The sequence below is a fragment of the Ictalurus punctatus genome, chromosome 3 (genome assembly GCF_001660625.3).
Source record: "Ictalurus punctatus breed USDA103 chromosome 3, Coco_2.0, whole genome shotgun sequence".
Classification (NCBI taxonomy): domain Eukaryota; kingdom Metazoa; phylum Chordata; class Actinopteri; order Siluriformes; family Ictaluridae; genus Ictalurus; species Ictalurus punctatus.
Genome location: NC_030418.2, coordinates 6,043,604 through 6,067,609, shown reverse-complemented (window position 1 = coordinate 6,067,609; position 24,006 = coordinate 6,043,604). Strand labels below are relative to the sequence as shown.

The 24,006-nt window shown below is 38.3% G+C and overlaps 3 protein-coding genes and 1 long non-coding RNA gene across 5 annotated transcripts; 1 reads left to right on the top strand and 3 right to left on the bottom strand.

Moving 5' to 3' along the window:
• Positions 1–554: 554 nt before the first annotated feature.
• polh (polymerase (DNA directed), eta) lies at positions 555–7,285 on the bottom strand. The gene is made up of 11 exons (XM_017463623.3): positions 7,198–7,285; positions 6,933–7,116; positions 5,382–5,516; positions 5,070–5,287; positions 4,760–4,941; positions 4,577–4,680; positions 4,361–4,480; positions 3,719–3,842; positions 3,566–3,631; positions 3,295–3,467; positions 555–1,553 (listed from the first exon to the last, which is right to left on the bottom strand). Exons 2-11 carry the CDS (start codon positions 7,067–7,069, stop codon positions 782–784), a joined length of 2,031 nt encoding a protein of 676 aa, XP_017319112.1. The 5' UTR covers positions 7,070–7,116; positions 7,198–7,285; the 3' UTR covers positions 555–781.
• Positions 7,286–8,979: 1,694 nt separating this feature from the next.
• Positions 8,980–10,804, bottom strand: LOC128632708 (uncharacterized). The gene is made up of 2 exons (XR_008396258.1): positions 10,568–10,804; positions 8,980–9,428 (listed from the first exon to the last, which is right to left on the bottom strand). It is a non-coding gene; the product is annotated as an uncharacterized LOC128632708 (long non-coding RNA).
• Positions 10,805–16,231: 5,427 nt separating this feature from the next.
• gsta.1 (glutathione S-transferase, alpha tandem duplicate 1) lies at positions 16,232–19,688 on the top strand. Its single transcript, NM_001200608.1, is given in 6 exon segments — positions 16,232–16,375; positions 16,461–16,512; positions 18,215–18,347; positions 18,462–18,603; positions 18,688–18,813; positions 19,135–19,688. Coding segments are annotated over 6 exon segments (672 nt in total). The 5' UTR covers positions 16,232–16,288; the 3' UTR covers positions 19,267–19,688.
• On the bottom strand, positions 19,683–23,185 carry tmem14a (transmembrane protein 14A). Of its 2 annotated transcripts, XM_053679451.1 has the most exons (6): positions 22,937–23,177; positions 22,763–22,844; positions 20,883–20,984; positions 20,702–20,789; positions 19,991–20,079; positions 19,683–19,930 (listed from the first exon to the last, which is right to left on the bottom strand). In XM_053679451.1, exons 2-5 carry the CDS (start codon positions 22,836–22,838, stop codon positions 20,046–20,048), a joined length of 300 nt encoding a protein of 99 aa, XP_053535426.1. In that variant the 5' UTR covers positions 22,839–22,844; positions 22,937–23,177; the 3' UTR covers positions 19,683–19,930; positions 19,991–20,045. The 2 variants fall into 2 exon arrangements, with proteins under 2 accessions (XP_053535426.1, XP_053535425.1); XM_053679450.1 differs by lacking the exon at positions 19,683–19,930 and having other exon boundaries at positions 20,036–20,152; positions 22,937–23,185.
• Between the last annotated feature and the right edge of the window lie 821 nt (positions 23,186–24,006).

Here is a 24,006-nt window from a genome sequence, read left to right as displayed (position 1 = left end):
CATGCACCAGGGGTGTACCACAATGCCACTATCTACAGCTGTATAGTGCTGAAATATGTATTTCGATTTAAACCTAAAGTGGGTTATTTTTTTTTTAAATTAAATATAAACCCTACCCTTATTGCCCCAGAAATACAAGGGAAAAAAATATCCCAGATGTAGAAATGGCAGCACTGGCAGTAGGGTGTGTGAATTCTGGCTCTGACAGTTCCTCAACCTCAGCTAAATCACTCGCGTACAGAAGTAGTTCTCGACTAGAGCTATATTAAAATATAAAACCAACTTTAACTTTATATAAAGACAAAAAATGTAGTAGCTTAATTTAAACCATAGCAACCCGGCTCAGGCTCACCTTTCTGGCATGCTGTCTAAAAGAAAAACGAATAATACGTCTCGTGTTTGTATCTGTTCGTTCCAAATAACAGAGTTGTGTTGCATCACTAATGCACATAAATATAGTTTCTGATTTGACAACAACTTTTTTAGGCAGTTATACTGTGTTGCCCTCTTGTGGGGGGAACTGAGCACCACACTACTCATCCATAACACCACACTAAAAAGCAACACGATATTATTTATTAATCATTTAAAAAGAACAAAAATTCATGCGTGAATATGTGCAAGCCAGACGAAAACATGATTTAGGAAATGTAGATTTTTATGCATTTGTTGTTGTTTTTTTGTTTCAATTTTGTCAAGACAGAATGAAGTAACAATTTGTAAATGAAATCATAGTCGGTGATATCATTAAATAATATGATGTAAAATAGTCTGATTAAGACTAAGCTTTCTTGAAGAAAGAATCCAGAGTGCTGGAGTTGTCCATGGGCCTTGCTCTCTTTGCCTGAGGTCCAGCCTGAGTTTTGTGTCTGCTCTTTCCACGCGATGACGACGCTGTTTCAGTCATGACTGGGGCAGAAAATGATGATGAGGAGGAGAGGGAGTTCTGTAGATCAAGTGCATAGTGGTAGTCGGTGTGTTCCGGCATCTCCCACATTAACACTTCCTGTCCACAGTGCTCGCACGTGTGAAAATCCTCTTTGCTATCTTTAAAGGTGACACTTTGAGTGAGGATTTCTGCCCGATGCTGCTCATCGACACTAGATGAAATGCATGAAGAACTGTGTGGAGACCATTCAGTCGGAGATTTGTCCTCGGTGCTTTCTTTCTCTTTAGGGAACCTGTCAGAAGTTGTCTCCAATGTCTTTCTCTGAAAAAAAGAGGAAAGTGACCTACTTGAAACCACTGGTGATTTCTGAGAAACCACGTTGGCTGTATTCTTGGGAAGGGTCTCGGAGGAAGGCAAGGAGACCAGTTCCTTTTCTATGAAACTTTCATCTGCTTCCTTCTTTTTCTTTTCAGCAGCTTTTTGGAAAAGGGCCTGGATACTGCCTGGTTTCTTGGGTGTTGTTTCTGGTTTCAGTGCTGGCTCGGTTGTTTTTAGACGTGACTGCGTTGGTGCCACATCACTGCTGAGGAAACTAGTGATTTCTCCAGATGAGTTCTCACTGAACTTACTGGCAGATAAATGGAGACAGGTGAGGGGAGGAGACCTAGAAGACATATCACAAATACTGAAAACACAAGGTGGCTCAGATATCAGATTTCCAACAAAACCTTCTACAATAACCATCATCGAATGAGCTCTGACTGTTTAAGTCTAAATGTCTGTGTTGAATGGGGAAAGTTGTGCGTACTCAGGGACAGTTACACACGTACGCAAATCAATTTCCTGGGCATTGCAGTCAGATTATACAAATGGCCTGTGTGCAGTTTACTCCTCCGAGGTTTTCAGTAGAGATAGACTGATACAGATATTTTTAAATAACCGATATTTGCATGTTGTTTGTGTCCAATAACCGATACGCCGAACCGATATTTATTTATTCATTGTTTTTCTGTTTTTGCCACAATGATATCACCACTGAACCGAATGAACCATTATATTTATGACAATTTTGTCAATTTCACGTCCCCCTTGTGTACAAAACAAAACTCTTATTTATACACCGATAAATAAAGGGGTCTGAACGAGTTACTAAAGTTTGTCTCTATTTCTTAACACCAAGCTGCTTGATCTACATATCAAGCATTTATGTAACACATCTCATTTGTACATTAAGGGCTGTTATAGCGATCCTGCACGCAATTCTCAAATTCTCCTTTATAGGTGGATCAGAGAAATTATCTATAAAAAAAAAAGAATAACCGATTATGGAAAAATGCTTAAATATCGGTTATAAAAATCCGATTATCAGTCGATCTCTAGTTGTCAGAGGCAGGGTTATTTCAATAGTGTTTACATCACCACCTTTAAACACAACTGCTTGTTTTTAACAACCCAAAAAAAAAAAAAAATCAGGAATTTTCTTTTTGTGGTCAAGTGTAATAGCATGTAAGAAAAGGCAAGAGACAAATTAAAAACAAACATGGGGGGATCCCCCACTACCAACACCTACCTAATCTACCTTTTAAAATATACTTAAAACGTGAAGGACGCCATTACGAAAATACCTTGATCCGATTTGGATCAGTTCCAAAATCTAAATCGGTTCATCTGCTGGTTACAATGATCGTCCCAATTTAAATCCCATAAACATTCAGGCACTCGCTCTTCAGATAATGCTAATGAGAATCTCAGATAGACAGGCATAAAAATAACAAAGAGTAATACACTCATATGGCTGAGAAGATGGCAAGCGCTGAAAGAAACATCTAACAGGAGTCTTGCATATTGCTGCATGAATAATCCTAGCTGTAATGGAATATTTAGTTTAATTTAACTCTACTCCGTTACTTGGCAGCTTATTAAACAGCACTTCATCCAGTACATCCTATTAGTTTGCACTTCGCTTTATTTTTTTTTTTAAATATCGCGAACACTGTTAGCTTTTCACACAACGTAATGTAGCCACAAGACGCTAAATCGAGGCCATCAAGTCATAATATGTGCATGGGACGTAGGTTATTTTATTATGCTTTTTTATTCACGATGTAGATTGGTCTTATTATTTGTTTTTGTTAACCTCATGCACTCTTCCTGTAAACACATAACCACTATTTAAACTGATAAGCTGACCAAGCACTCATCTGTTTGCAGAGCTCATTTTATGTAAATCATCATTTTATCTGTTGTATAAAATACAGAATCCTTACAGGAACAGCGAATGAAATGTTGATGACATCATATCAAGACAGCAAGATTACTCCAATGTCTTTGGATGAGTGCTCGAGGTCACACGAGGTTAAGTGGTTTTAACAGGAGGAAGAGACGACATTAAACGGGACACTCACCAGGCTTCCTGATGGCTGCCGGCAACGTTAAGGCTCTTCATGATTGCAAAGCTGTCGGAGGAAATCTTTGAGGCCTCATAGCGCGCTAGAGCAAAGCAGCGAGAGAAACTGTTGGGCCTTTTATCTCCAGCCTGGCGGACCCCCACAGTCAGCAGCTTGGCAACTCGGCCATTCTGCAGAGTTAACGACAAACGCTTCATGTACATCATCACAGAATAAATAAAATAAATAAATAAACCACGGAACTGTATGAAGAGCATTTAACACTTACCATCTCTTTATCTTTATTCAGTCTCTCCTCCAGCTCAAGGGCCAGCTGGTGCAACCAGTGCTGAACCTCGGATTAAAAACAAAACAAAAACTATTGCGCGAACGATAGATAAGCATTTGTACAGATAACTCAAACTATTATTTAAATTATTACCTGAGTTTTCGTAGCGAGAGCTGACTTTCCCTGAAAATTCTTGCTACAGCCAATGGATTTGGGAAGCTGCCTTGGTTTCACTGGCTCGAACTCGATGCCTCTGCACAAGTCGTACAGCCACGGCCTGAACAACAATACAACACCTCAGTAAAAAATTTGCTCCAAATGAATCAAGGCAGTTAGACAAAGAGACGTTCCATAACTCTAGTAAAACTCATTTCACCACTTCTTTCAATTCTCAATAATGTTAACAGGAATAAATGATATTCTGAAAGATATTCTGTCTACAGGTGACAAAAAAAGGTGTGAAACTTAAAATATGCCAAACTGAAGTTAGGCCAAATCCCAAATGACTTCCTATTTACTTTGCTTGCACTTTGCATAGGGTATAACATAATGGAGCTGTACAACCTACATAGTGACCTACGATAAATATTAAACTACTGCCAGGGTTTTTTGTACTTTAATACTTGTGCACATCACTAGTCACCTCTAGAGAAACTTCTCCTACTTTCACAGAGTAGTGTTATGTGATGGAACTCTCACACGCAGAGCCAGGATACACACAGGCCTTGATTCAGACCTGTTGTCTTGATCTGTGGCATGCCACAGTTTTGGTCGGAGAAGCACTCCGAGTCTTACCCAGTCTTTTCTCCAAAGTGTTCCTCCAGCTGCGCCCGTGTGAACCGAGTGAGCTCACCCATATTCTCCACCCCCAGAGTCTCTGTGACGGAGACGCCCAGTTTCCCTCCTAGATTGCGACTGAAACACAGCCACGAAGAAACAACTGCATCATACACTGTATATGAAAATAAACACTACATCTAACTTCCTAGCCGTATTCTGGAATATACTTACATTTTACTGACGGGCAACGTCATGAAGAGTTCAGGCACCGATCCAAGAGGAAGCACAGTCTGCCGATTTGGTTTGTTGAGACCGCACGCCAGCTTGGCCAATACCTGCAAAGTTAACGTTAAAAAGAATGAGAATGCTCTGAATGAACACCTCTTTTAGAAAGAAAACAAACAAACAAAGCACCTTATTATGAGAAATTCCTGCAGAGCAGCGGAATCCGGTGTGCTGCTCCACGGCGGCCCTCATTTCCTCCACAATCATTGCTCCAACGGCCAAACACACCTCTGAGTGGCCCAACCAGCCTGGCTGAGAGCAGGTGGGCAGTGTGTCGAGCCACTGCTGCACACCCTTTGACCGCTGCTCATCTATATACACATAGAAATAAGTGAATTACTGCCATTTCAACCTCCGCAGGAAGCTTAGTTATGCTCTTGACCACATCACTTAATTACTGCTACAGTGACCTTTCTTCCACAAGGCTCCATGAACACACCTTTATCCACCAGCACATCCTCCACCGAGTCGGGAATGGGAAAGCCTTGGACGTAAGTGTTCTTCAGAAGTTGAGGGTCAATCCGTGATTCTTCTAGATCCTTCAGTCTTTTTTGGACGCTGCTGGTGAGGTCCATGTAGGCTTCGTCGATGCTGGCTCTCTCAATGACTGCAAATCGGGACATGACCTCAATCACTTCCACACTGGCCTCCCTGTAACTGGACACAAAGACGCAGTCCAAGCATTCAGCATAATGGGAAGACAAAACCACCTCAAAACTGTTTTGATTACATAAGTAGAACGAGGGCTTACCAGGTTAGATCAGCTTTCCCATGTGACTCGCGGACTCTCGCAACCTGAAGATCTGGACACAGTTTCTTGGCATCATCCGCCCACATGTTTCTTGTCACACCGTGGGCTCGCGCCTCATAGCTGACTGCTATGATACTGATCAAGAAAGGAGATATGGGTAAAATATGTGACCGTGCTTTCCTATTGGAGAGTTTTGAGTCAAACTGAGTCATACAGTCCAGAATTATTGGCACCCTTGGTAGTGTATTCTTACATTGAAAACATGAGCGAAATCGAGCTTATATCCGAAGCAAACAAAATGTGTACTTACTGAATTTATCAATTTTAACATTTATATCCAGAATTTATATATTCCTATGAAGCTGCTTTTATAATGTCCATTGTTAAACGTGATATAGAAATAAACTTTAATTTAACTGAATTATCACTGTTCACCACTGTTTCCCCATCTACCAATCACTGAACACCACTGTTCTCAATAACTAATCATTGATCACCACTGTTTCCCCATCTACCAATCACTATTGTTTCCTCATCTACCAATCACTATTGTTTCCTCATCTACCAATCACCACTGTTTCACCACCTACCAATCACTGATCACCACTGTTTCACCATCTACCAATCACTGATCACCACTGTTTCACCACCTACCAATCACTGATCACCACTGTTTCACCATCTACCAATCACTGATCACCACTGTTTCACCATCTACCAATCACTAATCACCACTGTTTCACCATCTACCAATCACTAAATCACCACTGTTTCACCATCTACCAATCACTAAATCACCACTGTTTCCTCATCTACCATTCACTGATCACCACTGTTTCCTCATCTACCAATCACTGATCACCAGTGTTTCCTCATCTACCAATCACTGATCACCAGTGTTTCCTCATCTACCAATCACTGATCACCAGTGTTTCCTCATCTACCAATCACTGATCACCAGTGTTTCCTCATCTACCAATCACTGATCACCAGTGTTTCACCATCTACCATTCACTGATCACCACTGTTCCCAATAACTAGTAACTGATCACCACTGTTTCACCATTTCCCCCCATCCAATGACTTCTTTATTCATTCTTTTAAACTCTGCTCTTGACTGTATTTACAACTAGCAACAGTAAGTTATTCCATTCATAACCGTTTTCTTTCCAAGCTACTCAATTATGAGTTTTTGCCTTATTGATGGAAATGACTGCATCTTGTGGATATACAAACAGCTCATTTGTTGTGCTATGACCAAAGATGGGAAATGTTATAATTTTCCATTCTGATAATTACAACAAAAAAAGAAATTATATTCTGTAAGTGTCTTCAGAAAATCTTCCTTTTTCATAACACGTTTCGTAATACGTTCTGATATGCAAATGATCATGAATATGCAACGACTATTCAATGAAAATGCAAATGAGCGCGCAGTCACCTACTGAATTCTAGCGCTTTCAGAGCGCGTTTCCCTTGAAAAGAGTTGCCAACAGCTCAGGGAAATATGATAATCGACTATTAAATGTAGCAGCAGTATTTTCAGCTCACCCTCCTCCTTTCCAGGTTTTGTACTGAGCCACGACACAGGGTTTATTCCTCAGCTCGGGGTTAAACCTCTGCTCCACCTGCACGTAAAAGCAGTCCATATCCACCAGGGCCACCACTCTCTCCTTCCCCACCTCCATCACGCAGCACCACCAGCTACAGTATGTACTGTTATGTTGTAGTTTGTCTGGTAAAGAAGCCGTACAAATGAGCACTGAGTAGAGCTTACTCTTAAACACTTAAACAGAGTACATGTAAACACGCTCACTTCTGACACACGACCAAACGCGTAAAACCAATCAAAACAGATAAGCAACTAGTCACTTCGCGCCTTATTAATAAACTTCCGCCCTACTTTTTCTTCTTCTTTGAACTAAATTGTGTTATATCACCACCTATTGGACTGGGGTGGCGTTCAGCAGTCAAAGACCTGACCATTTTTCCTCAATTTTATTCACCAGCAGTGTGTTTGGTGAAAAGCTAAAATAAGTGCTGTGCTGCTGATTTGTGTTTCTTCCTGCAGTAGACTCTGTACATTCTCTATGTAAAAGACGTCTGCTGTTATAGAGGAATAAGCAAAAACAGTGTCGTGGTCATAGTTACGTCTCTGGAGTAGTTATTACCCGGATTATTTTCCTAAATCAGCTTTACTGTTCCATGCCTAATACACTTACTGCCGTGTTTTATTATGAATGACACTTGTTGGAGTACAATACCAGTGGTACTACATATTGTCATGTCCGTCTGTAGACACAATCTTTCCTTTCGGCGTGTTTACACCGGGAGTGACATGATAACGCAAACTAACCAGTCAAGCTAACATTGAGCCAATGTCTATAGTATATGGGCAAAAGTGTGTGGATGCTTGATCATCACACACATATGTGGGTTGCCACAAACTTGGAAGCATCCAATTGTTCATAATGTCTTTGCATGTTGTAGCTTTAAGATTTCCCTTCACTGGAACTAAGAGGCCCAAACCTGTTCCAGCATGGCAGTGCCCCTGTGCACAAAGTGAGATCCCTGAAGACATGGTGTGCTGAGGTTGGACTGGAAGAACTCAAGTGGTCTGCACAGAGCCCTGAACTCAACCCTACTGAACACCTTTAGGATGAACTCGAATGAGGACTGCGCCGCAGGCCTCCTTACCTGACATCAGTGCCTGGTCTCTTGTGGCTGAATGAGTTCAAATCCCCACAGTCATGCTCCAAAATCTAGTGGAAAGCCTTGCCAGAAGAGTGGAGGTTATTATAACAGCAAAGATGGGTCTAAATTCTAAATCTGTAATGGGATGTTGAAAAAGCACATATGGGTGTGATCCACAAGATTTTTGCCATATAGTGTTACAACAAGCCCTTTTCATAACAACCCAGACAAATTTAACCCAATGCTGGCCCAGTGTTGGCAAAATGGCAATTTTTATATCACCCTTGCCAACAGTAGCCCAGGTAATGGCTGATGTTGGTCTAACATTGGCCAAACATTAGGATACTAGCAAACAAGTCTTCCTGTTTTGTGTACTAAGTCTATCAGATGTTATTCATACCATACAACCTTAAGATTGGTTCACATTGGTGGACCTGCATATTTTCATGTTTCCATTGCTCCAGAGCACAGATGCTTTTTGAGACTTGCCCTCCAATGACAGGTATTCCAATTTAAAGCCCTATCCTGTCCTCTCTCTGGCACCATAGGTTTTCTTAAGAAAAATGCAGGCAGCCTCTCTTGAGAGTGAACCATCAGATAGAATCACTTATTAACAGAGATGGGCAAGAACACAAAGCCCAAAGGTCCATGAGCAGAAACACACATTTGCTCTGTCATAGTAGAGCAGTAAGCCTCTAATAATGTCATTTTTATATGAGGGCTGCAAATGAAATTGTAAGACATCACAAATTTGATTGAGCCATGCAGATTGACTATGTAAGGAATACAACATGACACCATTCCCTCTGTGTGTGTGTGTGTGTGTGTGTGTGTGTGTGTGTGTGTGTGTGTGTTTTGAACACTTTCCTGCAGCAGACTGTAGGAATTATTACAAAAAGCTTCATCATAGCAAATGATTAAAAGTTTTTATTTGTTAAATAAGACTTTTATTGTTAGAAATAAGTTATTTGAGTGTCCACTATATAAGAGGGTACTTCCGTCTCACTTTTTTCTCAATATTTTTTCATTCACATGCACGAAACCCGGGTGCATGGTGGCTTAGTGGTTAGCACATCTGCCTCACACCTCCAGGGTCCGAGGTTCAAGTCCTGTCAGGGCCGTGTGTGTGGAGCTTGCATGTTCTCCCCGGTACTCTGGGTACTCTGGTCTCCTCCCCCAGTCAAAAGACATGCATGGTAGGCTGATTGGCATATCCAAAGTGTCTGTAGTGTGTGAATGGGTGTGTGTGAAAGTTTATGTGATTGTGCCCTGCAATGGACTGGCACCCTGTCCAGGGTGTACCCTGCCTTGTGCCTGATGCTCCCTGGGATAGGCTCCAGGTTCCCTGTAACCCTGAGAAGGCATAAGCGGTAGAAGATGAAGAATCCTTTCAAATCACATAATCATACTTTCTATATTGGTAATCATATTTAAAATCCTAATCCACAAAAATGGCATGATTGTGCAACTTGTAGATTTACAGAAATGTGTGTGTGTGTGTGTGTGTGTGTGTGTGTGTATAGCAGTGATGCCCAGGGACAAACAGAAAACAGAACAAAGGTGACCAGGCTGTTTATTCATTCCCCCGCTGTCATAGGTCACATTAGTTTTCTTGATAATAAAATCATATAACTGTTCTGCCAGTAGCAGAACATAACTGTTAGCAGTAACATCAGATAACTGTTCTGCCAGTAGCAGAACAGTGAATGGACAATTACACACATAACTCCCTTGATGCAGCCCTAATGCTAATGTCTGGTGTGAATTCAGGGCACATGTGGCCTCGAACCATGCCAGCAAAACGCTGCCAGAGCATAACACAGCCAATGTTTTTTTTCCTTTCATTTGTCACCTCTTTATAGTTTCTACAGTATACAGCAGTTCCATATTTGCCATGTTATATACTGTGTGTTGTTGAAAAGTAGTTTTTTTTTTCCATCAAACTTTTCACATTTTTTACTAAGTTTCTGCAAACCTAGAAACTTGGAAGGTTTGCAATTCTGTAAGTTAGTGTAAAGCAGAGGATCGGGCAGACTTTTTGAACCAAGGGCCACATTGAGCCAGAGGCCACACATTCTAACTAATATGAAAATGTATTTGTATAGATTCCATAGGCAAAGCACAGATTACATTGCAATTTACTGATTTGAAAACATTGGTACTGTAGAGTAGTAAATATGAGGACTGAAACCTGACCATCATCTTAATATAAAAAGGGGGTGGGGTTCAAAATGGTAAGTATATTATATTTTAATGATTGTAAAACAGTGTTATAGCTCTGAATAATAACAGCAGTATTATAACAGGAATAAGAACAGCAGCAACAGTGTTGTAAATAAAATAAAATAAAATAAAAAATAGCAGAAATAACAGTATTGCAAGATTTGTGTAAATGGCAGAATCACAAAAGTAGGTTATTTCAGTAGGATCAGCCACTGGAAATGATTCAGGATAACAACACAAATACTTTTAATAATATTTTATTTATTTACCTTTATTTTAGCAGGAAGTCCCACTGAGATCGAATGGTCTCATTTACAAGAGAGACCTGGCCAGGGTATATACATAGAATTCGACTTGTAAGTGATTTGTGTACACACACACACACGCACGCACACACACACACACACACACACACACACACACACACACACACACAGAGAGAGAGAGAGAGAGAGAGAGAGAGAGAGAGAGAGAGAGAGAGAGAGAGAGAGAGAGAGAGAGAGAGAGAGAGAGCATGTGGAGCTGAGTAAAATTAACATCCTTTAGTGCACAGAGCAGGCCTAGCGTCACGGCGCCATCTATCGGATTTATGTAAAACAGCATTTTATTAATGCAACGAAAGGCCTAACAAACAGTTGGACGTCTATGATGTTGCTGTGGTGATGTCGCAGTAATGGCTACTACAAACAACAATTTACAATTAATTGACATGGAATAAACGTGAACCTGGCTTTCTGTGAGGAAACGTCAGGGAAGAGAACACACTTTGCAACTCAGTCTGCTAAAAACATTGTACTACTACATTATAAGAAGAATTTACTCTCAAGTCTCCATCAGTGAACGAGTGAGAACTTCAGTTTGATACAAGAGACTTTAAACTCTAATGATACTCATACCAGGTCCCTTTTAGCACACTTGGTGCTGCTGGACTTTATAGTATACGGTTATACTCTTTCAGTTACACTGAAACTGGAGCTCTATTTCCGGCTAAAACTTGCACCTCAGGCACAGATACAGAGCTCATTATGTTTCAATAGGTCAAACACCCAGTTCATAGACTTAGTGTATTCAGTTGATCTAAATTTTAGTGAAATAATGACAACATATAATTTTTGTCAATTTGATGAAATGATAATTCATATTATAATTACTAGACCAGATCCTTGCATATTTATATAAATGTATAAATATGCAATGAGTAATGCAATAATAATTTATAAATTATTTACAAATAAACAAATAATAAATAATCAAACTTAATTTGCATGATGGATATATATTTACATTTACATATACATTTAATATGAGTTAGATAGAACTTTGTTCAAAAATGAAGGCAGACTGCCACGTGCAGCGCCTCACTTGGATGTGTCTGAAGTCTCGAAGCTTGACTTCCCTACGTTTCTCCTACAAAGGGGCCTTGAGCTTGTTTGGAGGTTCTAGCAGGGTAGCAGCTACTTCTATACCAACGATGCTCGTCCGTCTAGGAACCTGTCCTCTTCCACCGAGCGCGGAGCTTCGGGAGGGACGCACATGGAGTGGTGAGGGAGGAAGGGGACACCCGCCTAGCCAGCCAGATCAGCCGAATCAACCCTAGCGATCAATGGGGTGACAGATGTCGCAGCCAGATCGCCCTCACATCCAATAGTACAAGCGCACAAGCGGGATTTATATAGAGGGGAAAAGCCACCCTTTCCTCGTTTATGGTGAGCACTAAATGAGCGCTTGGCTTTTGCGACAGATACATGTAATAATCTATAACACAGACTTTCTCTTAATGATACGTTCACCTTTTGCTTTATTATTAAAAGATTGTTAGTAAAACAAGACGATTTCAAATCTCCCAGCAGGCTTTGTGGTATATGCTAATACATGGTACCACCATTGGCTGAAGTCGCGCAACAGACCGCCCAAAACAGTGTGATGTTGGCGCTAGTGGGCGCGTGAGAGTGTACAAAGAGTGTGCAGGTTGTTTATAGAATGTGGTTAATGCAAAAAAAAGAAAAGCCGCCGTGATTATTAACACTCGACATTATTTACGTCCAGTGCATGTCATAAGCTCTATACTCTATACAGACCTAAAACTGATCGTGCACAAAATAGGCAAATGGGTTTTTTGTGTATTATTATTCCACATATAATGATGCAGCAGTTACATCATGCCGCCTGTAGATGGCGCGCTAAGAAGCACATTCATAGACCAGAATGAGCGGGTTATAATAAATAAATAAATACACTAACAAATAAAGAATTAAATGTAAAAAGGAAGCTGTTTTGGTGTAATGAACAGTGAAACATGGACATTTTACACGCAGTAGTCCAAACTCTGAATTACTGCATAGTCATTATAACTGAAATGTAAAATGCAGTCATAGTTGTAATATGTTCTAAAAAAACAACAAGAACAACAATACTGCACGTATTTGGAAGAGATAGGATTGATAACTTTGCCTGGTTGCAGTTTATTGTATTCACTACATGAGGGCCTTTTATGAAGTACGCTTTATTCGTTTGAAATGTTTTCTTTATTGCGAAACAACTGCCAACAGTAGCAAAGGTCACAGAGGCACATGCAATCAAATTTATTCCACGAATCCAAGACAAACAGTAAATTATAAAAAGTCAATCGGGCTACTCTTTGTAACTTTAAAAAAAAAAAAAAAAAAAAAAAAAAAACTCTCTTAAAATATAAGCAGTACTCCCTTAAAACATAACCCCATTAAATGTTAAAAAAAATTCCATTGTCATTGAAATAATTACAGATATGCAAAATGTACATAAAATAAACCAAGCTATCTGTATAGCAGGTATGCTTTGCGAGGTACTAAGGAAATTACTCTTTGTAACTCTTTTTTTAAAGAACTGTTTTAAAATGTAAACAGGTTTCTGAGTTTAGACTATCTATATTGTGTGTGTGTGTGTCTGTGTGTGTGTGTGTGTGTGTGTGTGTGTGTGCGTGTGTGTGTGTGCGTGTGTATGTACAGTGAGGGAAAAAAGTATTTGATCCCCTGCTGATTTTGTACGTTTGCCCACTGACAAAGAAATGATCAGTCTATAATTTTAATGGTAGTTGTATTTGAACAGTGAGAGACAGAATAACAACAAAAAAATCCAGAAAAAACGCATGTCAAAAATTTTATAAATTAATTAGCATTTTAATGAGGGAAAAAAGTATTTGACCCCCTCTCAATCAGAAAGATTTCTGGCTCCCAGGTGTCTTTTATACAGGTAACGAGCTGAGATTAGGAGCACACTCTTAAAGGGAGTGCTCCTAATATCAGTTTGTTACCTGTATAAAAGACACCTGTCCACTGAAGCAATCAATCAATCAGATTCCAAACTCTCCACCATGGCCAAGACCAAAGAGCTCTCCAAGGATGTCAGGGACAAGACTGTAGACCTACACAAGTCTGGAATGGGCTACAAGACCATTGCCAATCAGCTTGGTGAGAAGGGGACAACAGTTGGTGCGATTATTCGCAAATGGAAGAAACACAAAAGAACTGTCAATCTCCCTCGACCTGGGGCTCCATGCAAGATCTCACCTCGTGGAGTTGCATTGATCATGAGAACAGTGAGGAATCAGCCCAGAACTACACGGGAGGATCTTGTCAATGATCTCAAGGCAGCTGGGACCATAGTCACCAAGAAAACAATTGGTACCACACTACGCCATGAAGGACAGAAATCCTGCAGCACGCGCAAGGTCCGCTGCTCAAGAAAGCACATATACATGCCCGTCTGAAGTTTGCCAATGAACATCTGAATGATTCAGAGGACAACTGGGTGAAAGTGTTGTGGTCAGATGAGACCAAAATGGAGCTCTTTGGCATCAACTCAACTCGCCGTGTTTGGAGGAGGAGGAATGCTGCCAATGACCCCTGGAACACCATCCTCACCGTCAAACATGGAGGTGGAAACATTATGCTTTGGGGGTGTTTTTCTGCTAAGGGGACAGGACAACTTCACCGCATCAAAGGGACAATGGACGGGGCCATGTACCGTCAAATCTTGGGTGAAAACCTCCTTCCCTCAGACAGGGCATTGAAAATGGGTCGTGGATGGGTATTCCAGCATGACAATGACCCAAAACACACGGCCAAGGCAACAAAGGAGTGGCTCAAGAAGAAGCACATTAAGGTCCTGGAGTGGCCTAGCCAGTCTCCAGACCTTAATCCCATAGAAAATCTGTGGAGGGAGCTGAAGGTTCGAGTTGCCAAACGTCAGCCTCGAAACCTTAATGATTTGGAGAAGATCTGCAAAGAGGAGTGGGACAAAATCCCTCCTGAGATGTGTGCAAACCTGGTGGCCAACTACAAGAAACGTCTGACCTCTGTGATTGCCAACAAGGGTTTTTAAACCAAGTACTAAGTCATGTTTTGCAGAGGGGTCAAATACTTATTTCCCTCATTAAAATGCAAATCAATTTATAACATTTTTGACATGCGTTTTTCTGGATTTTTTTGTTGTTATTCTGTCTCTCACTGTTCAAATAAATCTACCATTAAAGTTATAGACGGATCATTTCATTGTCAGTGGGCAAACGTACAAAATCAGCAGGGGATCAAATACTTTTTTCCCTCACTGTATACTATATATGTATATTATTACACTATGTACCCACCCTACTAATAGCTTAATTAGAGTTTATTTTTATTCAGACATTTTCACTATCATCAGACCTACAGCATTTAAACAGTTTAAACAAAAGTTTAATAGCCTTGAGGACCACAGTGAATACAATGTAGTAGTACTGTTTTTGTTTTGTTTATAATATTTTATTTCACAAGAGAATTATAACTGTAAAAAAAAAAAAAAAAAAAAAAAACGTCGTCAGTTTAATTATTTAATTATAAAGTTTAATAATATGCTGTGCCTGTGTCTTTAACACAACGATAAGGCATTTATTTTTATTATACAGTATATTAGCCCTTGTTAGGAAAACTCATGTTGTTGAAGGCTTTCGAGCCAACCTAAGTGTCCTTCTAGAGAAAAGAAATAAAATGAAATAATAATCTCCTACCGCGCGCTATTCTATATGCGCAGATATCAGTCACGTGATCATATATCCCTCTTGTAATTGGTCAGGACGCTCAGCATTTTATTACTCAAACTCTTCATACAGATGGACATCTGAGCTGGCTTTTATACGCCCTAGGGTTCTCAACCTTTTGTAACTAAAGCCCCTCCAAGCCTCCCCTATTATGTAGCACGCCGCCCACCCATATTGGAGGAGACCAGGTATAATGATTATCTGTTGTATATTATATATAATATCTATCTATCTATCGATCGATAGTATGATAGATAGATAGATAGGTAGATTGTTTTTGCTTTTGAATTTTTTTTTTACTTTTTTAATTACTATTCATAATTTATGATTAAAAAAAACTTTTATGATTTTATAAAACTATATAACGGACAGGTATGGAACATGCATGATCAACATTGTTTTTGAACACTATAACTACTTTGAACAAGTAAAAGTTGCTGAGGTTTGTCCAAAAAGTCTCTAGGCTTTTTTTTTTTTTTTTTGGCTGAAAAGTCGTTAAATTGGCAACACAGGTCTGCACTGACAGCTAGGTAACAGGCAGGATAAAGTCCGCCTCTTCCCAGAAATAAAGAAAATGCAGGGGGGCAGGCAATATACCGAGAACCCAAATGATGGAATTCTGTCTGTATTTTATTCTTGAAAACAATTTGCGTCCCCCTTCCGACCCCCCCTGTTGGGAACCACTGCCCTAGACCAACATAAGGTCTTACTGTATAGAGAAAAAACCCCCTGAAATAATTACCCAAATCTGTGACCGCGCCAGGTATCAGTCACGTGATCATTTTCCGTCATGCAATTGGTCAAGGTGCTCATCGCTTTATTACGTAACACCCTCTTATAGATAGACTTTTGGCGCTGGGTTTTCCAAGTCCTCCAGAGCAACACGGAAATCATAGATTCATTTTTTTTAACGGACGGAACATTTGTGCGTGCAAAAATGTCAGGAAAGGTGGTACTCTATTACTTCAACGGGAGAGGGAAAATGGAGTCAATACGGTGGCTTTTGGCTGTAGCTGGAGTTGAGGTTCGTGCAACACAAACAAGTTCTCCACAAAGTTTAGGTTAAGTAAATGCACCGTTATTCATAAATGAATTTGTTGCATTTACAGTTCGAGGAGGTTCATCTGACCACCAAGGAGCAATTCAAAAAATTGGTGGATGGTATGTATTACCGATTTACATTGTCTTTTTTTGTAGCAGGTGTTTAGAGCAGAGATTTTCAAACTTTTTTTTGCATGCAATTCTGAATATAAGCTATTCAAATATTAGACTCCTTATTTACATACGTACAAAATACTTTCATATTCATTGAAGTTCTTTAGCTTTTTATTACTGCACTGAACTTTTGAAGCTAGCTTCGTTTATAGTTCTACTAGCTTCTGAGATTGATTGCAGGGCTGAGTTTATGACATTTGTAGCTTGTTAGAACTGGTTACTATAACTGACAAATGGTAACTAAATAAGAACTTGTCTTTTGCTACAAACTAATATATAATGACCTAAAACACGGGATCTGTCCCAATAATGCGTTCATTGTTTTTTTTTGTTTGCTTTAAAACATAGTTACTAAATGATTTCCAATCTCCCAGCAAGCTTTGCGGTATATGCAAATATACGGTGCAGCCATTGGCTAAAGTCGCAGCATCGGACCGCCCAGAACAGTGTGGCCCAAGTTACTCGTGGTACTGTTACAGGTTGACCAAACACGGATAACTAAATAAGAACTTGTTTTGCCACAAACCCATATAAAATATAATTGCTAAAAATAAAACAAACAAACAAAAAATGAGAGAGATGTAAAAGGAACCACAATTCTGTTGTGAAACAGGGACATTTTATATGCAGTACTCCAAACTCCATTCAAGAATGTTACCTACATTACCGATTAATCATTAATGAATATATGACTGAAATGTTGGAAGAAGGAAAAAAAAAAAACAATACGTGAATAGTTGTAATATGTTCTAAAGGGAAACATAAAAGAATGTTTTGTGTGTGAAAGAATTGTTAACAGTATCGTGGGTTACAGAAGCTAACGTACTCCAAATATTTTCATGAATCCAAGATAAATAGTAGATTGAAAAGAAATACTCTTGCAACTTTTTATTTCCTTTTGGTTTTAGTTATCTTTTTTTTTTTTTTTTTTACTCTCTTAAAACGTAACCCCAGAAAGTGTTTGTTTAACATTTTTAATCATTACAGATATGCCAAGTCTACATAAGAAAATTAAGCAAATATGCCAACCTCATCTTCGTATCTTGTATACTTTGCCATTGTTATGGAAAAGCAGGTCTCGGCCAAAATTTAGAACGGCCATCATTTCATAAGGAGTGAATTTGAAAAGAATTGGGGTGTTTTGCATGTACTCAATTTAAAAAACTTATTTTTTTTTTTTAAATCAGCAAAATCTGAGACAAAGACAGAAAATCCCTCTGTCACTTGTTGGTTTGACATGGACCCACTCAATAATAAGTCTAAATGTCAAAAAAAGTTACTGTGTATTATTGCCTTGCAGTTAGTTATTAGTCTGTTTGGCTGATCAAAGGACTTTAATGAAATGTGTTTAAAACCTAAATAACGCAAAAACAAAGCAGGCTATTAAAAATAAAAAGTCAAATTGGACCTAATGTGTTCTGTTGGTGAAATGTTCAGGAATAAAATGGTGTATGGCTCCAGTAGATAGCCAGATTATGATTGTATACGTTTACATAATGAGCCAAATATTTGTGTAGTTGTATTATATTCATAAAAGGGTGTCTGTAGAATTTATTTCACAGTTAAAGCAGTCTCTGGCTGCAAAAAGCCGATCTACTACACAGCGACTGTTAGAAACCAGCAGCATTAACTCTTCTTTGATCTCCAGACGGAGTGCTCTTGTTTCATCAGGTTCCCTTGGTTGAAATGGACGGAATGAAGCTTGTTCAGACGAAGGCCATTTTGAACTACATCGCTGGAAAATACAATCTATATGGAAAGGATATTAAAGAGCGTCTTATGTGAGTGCAAGTCTTTATTAGATATACGGACTGAATTGTATCAGTTGCATGTACTGTATGGATCAGGTTTACCTGAAGCCATACTGCAACACATTTATTCTGTTTCTTTTTAAGGATTGATATGTACTCTGAGGGTGCTAGGGACATCATGGACATGATCATGATTCTGCCCTTTACACCTGCTGACCAAAAACAGAGTCAGCTGGATAAAATACAGGGCAAAGCCAAGGAACGCACTCTTCCTGCTTATGAAAAGGTGTGTGGCTTACATTAACAGTATAATTAAGCCATTTCTATATGCATCTTCTCATAGAAATTTTATTTTCTTCTCTCTCTCTAGGCTCTTGCTCATTCCCAGTACCTTGTGGGAACCCAGTTAAGTTGTGCAGATGTGCATCTCCTTGAGGTCACTCTCATGCTGGAGGAGGTGCTCCCTACAATACTTTCCACTTTCCCCAAAATCCAGGTCAGTTTTATGCAACACATTGATCACATCTTTGAAGAGGTTTATAGAATCGAACTTGTAAAAGGGCTATTGCGTATACATTGGTGTGTCTGGGGAAAGATCCCACTTTAGTGGGGGACAGTCTCATCCTTCACTAGAACCACTAAACCCCTTAACAAAAGAACAGTTACCTTTACTCAGGACTACAGGACATTTACAGTCAGCTCCAGAATTTTTAGCACCCTTGGTGAAGATGGTTTAAAAAAATCTAAATTATATATAATATATACACACACATGTATACATATTATAATTTTTCTATATAACTTTTCTTCACCTCAGGAATTTCAAAAGAGGATGAAAGCAATTCCAGCCATCAGTAAGTTCCTGCAGCCCGGCAGTCAGAGGAAATCTCCGCCTGATGAAGTTTATGTAAAAACTGTCATGAATGTATTAAGCCATCTTTTCAAGTAGAAGACTGAAGGTACTTCAAGCACTTTATAAACATTGTTGTACCTTGCACAGAAGAGGGATTATGTAAGGCTGTTAATCATAAATGAATTCTGTTTCACACTCAGTAGTTTGCCCTTTGGACAAAAATAAGCATTAAAGAGCGGTTTCTGTTCTCTCCAATATAATATACCATATCCAAGCTATCTAAAGATAAATCACTAGTGAGTTTGATGGATTACAATTTAAGTGCATACTCGTGAGGCTATGATGTAAATCCTAATGAGTGAACGTTTTGGACATTATGGTTACTGACATAACAGCATAAAATAGCATGCACTAAATGATAGTAGTTTGATAATATTCTTGGTCTTTTGCACATTGTGTAAAGCTGTTCTCCTTGTATAATACAGGCTTTTAAAGCAATAAATGATTCCAAGTTTAAATTGAGTGGGTTTTTATTAGAGCATTCATTACGTGATCTTATGTTTGCTGATTTATTATTTTTTTGGTTCCTTATCAACACAGTGTAAACTGAATAAATCGATATAACATGTAAAAATACTAAAATTGGCTTTATTTGGAATGTACAAGATGAGCGATCAAAATGATTAACATGACCACATGAAGTGTCATGATTCAATCAGAATGGAATTAGTGAGGGGTTGATGCAGTGCTGTGTGCGTGTGTGTGTGTATATATATATATATATATATATATATATATATATATATATATATATATATATATATATATAACAATATTGCCAGGAAAGCTGTAGTTGAAGAAGCTTCATGTCATGTTCAGAGGATCAGCAGTCGCACGACCATCATGAGGCTGAAATCAGGGCACAGAATGAAATTTGAAATGGCTGTTGCAATCATGTGGGTTGAAGGTCAATACAAAGCAGCTGAAACATTTGGTTAAATGGCAAGAAGTTGATAAATATAACTACTTCTCAAATGTACATAACATGATATGGTGCTGCTGTCTCTGTTCTACTCTTTAAAAGCATTACAGCAACTACAGATGGGTGACAAAGGGGGGAAATGGTGGCTCTTATGGTGTAGCATTGTGCATGGACTGTGTCCTCTTAGACAGAAAGGCACTGCAAATCAATATAAAAGTTCTTCTGACTGATCATCTTTATCCTATAATGAAACATTTCTATCCTGATGGGAGTGGTCTCTTACAGAAAACCTATTTTGAGATTTTTGAATGTGTTCGTGCTCTATAACACCATCACCAAAACACCAACTGAATAATTGTCTTGTTGAACATAGTTCTAAAGACTTGTAGAATCTATACCATGGGGCACAGAAGCTGTTCTTGTGGTGTCCCAACACCTTACTTAAACATTGTTTTTTACTTTGTCACCCATCTGTATTCATTCCTGACATAAAATGGACCTGATATCCATTTTGTTCTAAGCACAATACAGAATTCAGGTAATCCTCACCTTAATCCAGCCATAATACCTGCAGGCATTAATTTTCCAGAGTTCTTGAATCTTATTCCCATCACAACTGCCAGCACACCAGAAGCAGCTAGAAAAAAAAACACACAGAATGAAAAATTAATTGCTATAACAGTATTTCAACATAAATATAATTTTAATCAATTATAATTTGGGTACTCACTAAGTGAGGTCCATTTGTCCTGTGGATCCATAGTTATTCTAAAGGCCCCATATGTAGATATGCCACCGAAAAATAATCCCGCAATGAGTGACACCAAGCTTCCTGGTGCAGTGAATAAGAAGATTTAAAAATGTCTCAAACTAGATCAAACATGTGCAGCTTTTATAGTATACAACAGTATAGGATGTTGCAGAAACATTACAATACCATTATATTACAATATCTAGGTACTATCTAGAGTTTAGTGTATGTTCCAAATGACTTGCAGAAAAAAAATTGTATTTCCACTTAAAAATGCAGAAGTACAGACTTTAAAATTTACTTTATAATCAATCCTAACATCCTGAAATTGATGCAGTTGTATCCCACTATATTGATTAATTTATCTACTCTTAGAATAATGTATTATCCCTTATAAGCTGACTCTTAACAAAAGGGTTCTTTTAAAATATGTATAGTTGTTTTTTTTTTGTTTTTTTTTGTTTTTTTTAAGAAAAGAAAAAAGCTCTAATTTGAAATGCTTTCTGATAAAACCACCAAGGGACAACTGTAGAACCTTTAAGGTGTACTTATTCTTAATGTTTGTCCCATGTCCCATGGACTTCAATTTGACAGCAATATACAAATGCTTAATTCATTTAAAAATACACAATTTATCTCATCAGCCTTATACTCATTCATCACGTTATAAACATAGGTCAGACAGTAGGTCTTATTTAGTTGGGTTGTCTCGTAGTTAATGTGTTCTCTTATGTAGCACTATAGTCCTGTAGGAACATTGTTTAGTTTCAGGTGTACTGTACTAGCTCTATATATGTTGAAATGACAATAAAAGCCACTTAACATTGTGTATGGAAACAGTGTACATGGTTGGGGGATTTCCCTAGGTGGCAATCTTATTATTATTTTTTTCTATTCACTGCTCATTTTCACTTCTAATTTCACCTCCTGGGTAACATTAGCTGAACATAATGGCTTACCTTTGTTTTATTCGCACACACAGTATAAAAATATTATTTAAAAAAAAGTCAAGCACAAAGTTTCATAGTGGAAAAGTTGTTTAGTAGAAATCTGTATACACATTCTGACAGTTCTACATGGAACTTAACACACAAAGCGCAGTTGATTATCTACGTGTCAAATTGCTTTGTTTTGCGCAGTAATGATGCTCATTAATACGATGAACGACGTTATCATTACGGACGCGTTGATTGGACTGTTTTAAATTTAAAATTTTATTGGCTGTCTTAAAAAGGGATTACCTTATATGGTAATATTTTCCACGGTATTACCTTTCAGGGTAAAATGAGAAACAGGATTAACCAATCAGGATCACGGATTTTCCCTGCTTCTGTTTGAAAGCTACTTGCCAAAAAACTACAGTGAAGAAACGCTTTATATTGAAAATTTCTACCTAAACCTTTTTCAAACTGTCAGGCAACACGCCCAGTGTCCTTTGTGTGTTTATTACTGAAGGAGGAGGGGGGAAAGGTAACGCCGGTTTTATAAGGTAAACTTTAATTTCCTCTCTATTACCTGAATGCTATTTTAATTGCCTTTTTTTATTATTATTGAACCGTCAAATATTTTATTAAAATTCCGTTCGTTTGTCAAGACAGTTGTTTTCACTGATTAAATACGGAATTTCTGAATAGCACCACCACGCCTACAACTGCCTGGAATCCACCCAAAATGTCTGGGCACGTATTATAAATTTACTTGCACAGATCAGGCTGTGATTTTTTATCATTTAGCATGTTTTGTAGCTACCGAGTATAACTAACTGACCGCAGACACACGACAATATTAAAATAACAAGCTCCCGTGCAGACATGACGACGGTGTATGCAAGTTATACGACTAAGAAGACAACTCTCCACCTTTTCTCTTATATCCCATAAAGCCTCCGAATAAAATAGTAGCTGCATAGACAAACCCGAGCCAGTCAACTGCCATACTGTCCTGAAACAGAACCAAAAAAACACACAAAACAATTCATATTATTACATTAACACACAAATGAACTCACGGGACTAGTTTTAACATGACCTTACCGGATATTTCAAGTTATTGAAGTCTTAAAAAAGTGCAACAAACACGACTCATTCACACAACTGTTTTCTTTCTCGGCTCTTCCGGTGTCAGAGCACGTACTACGTCACGATGAGTCAACCTACACCAAGGATAGATGGATGGATACCTAGACACAAACAATTAAAACGGATCATAAGAAATTTGAATACGTAGCCAGCTAAGCAGTAAACGGCTTGCATAAGCTAGCACGCGGCATGACTCAACACTGCATAAAAACTGCGGAAATCGTTGTTAGTTACAGCAACGTGTCAGCGCGTCCGCCATATTAGGAAGGTCAAGAAAACGTTCCGTCACTGTGTACGGAAGACCTATAAGTTCCCCATTTTCCCTAAATTAGATTTGAGCCCATAGCATTTTGTAGCTTTTACCACAGCCTAAGAAAATAACACTCATATATAAAATGAGTGTGTGTGTGTGTGTGTGTGTGTGTATATATATGTATATATATATATATATATATATATATATATATATATATATATATATATATATATATATATATATATATGTGTGTGTGTGTATATGTGTATATGTGTGTGTGTGTGTATATGTGTATATATGTGTGTGTGTGTATATATATATATATGTGTGTGTGTGTGTATATGTGTATATGTGTGTGTGTGTGTATATGTGTATATATGTGTGTGTGTGTGTATATATATGTATATATGTATATTTATATATGTGTGTGTGTGTGTGTGTGTATATGTATATATGTATATTTTTATATATATGTGTGTGTGTGTGTGTATATGTGTGTGTGTGTATATATATATATAATGTATGTGTATATATATATAATGTATGTATATATGTGTGTGTGTATGTATGTGTATATAATTATGTATGTATATAATTATCCGTGTGTGTGTCTGAACACATTCATAAACTTCTTACTTAAACACTTCATAAGGTAAACTATCCCTTAGGAGGGAGATGTTACCATAGGAGGGAAAATGGATACTATGAAACAACACTGGTTTTACAATGTTTTTCACACTGACAGAAAACTATAGTAACTGTAGCTGTT

Excerpts from the sequence above, each read along its gene's own strand:
- polh (XM_017463623.3), bottom strand. The coding sequence starts at position 7,069 with ATGGAGGTGGGGAAGGAGAGAGTGGTGGCCCTGGTGGATATGGACTGC. Across the intron at positions 4,681-4,759 it reads CAGGAATTTCTCATAATAAG|GTATTGGCCAAGCTGGCGTG; the intron begins GTGCTTTGTTTG and ends TTAACTTTGCAG. Across the intron at positions 3,468-3,565 it reads TGAATAAAGATAAAGAGATG|AATGGCCGAGTTGCCAAGCT; the intron begins GTAAGTGTTAAA and ends TTAACTCTGCAG.
- tmem14a (XM_053679450.1), bottom strand. The coding sequence starts at position 22,838 with ATGGCAGTTGACTGGCTCGGGTTTGTCTATGCAGCTACTATTTTATTC. Across the intron at positions 20,790-20,882 it reads GGACAAATGGACCTCACTTA|CTGCTTCTGGTGTGCTGGCA; the intron begins GTGAGTACCCAA and ends TTTTTTTTCTAG. Across the intron at positions 20,153-20,701 it reads GGTATTATGGCTGGATTAAG|CTGCTTTGTATTGACCTTCA; the intron begins GTGAGGATTACC and ends CAAATGTTTCAG.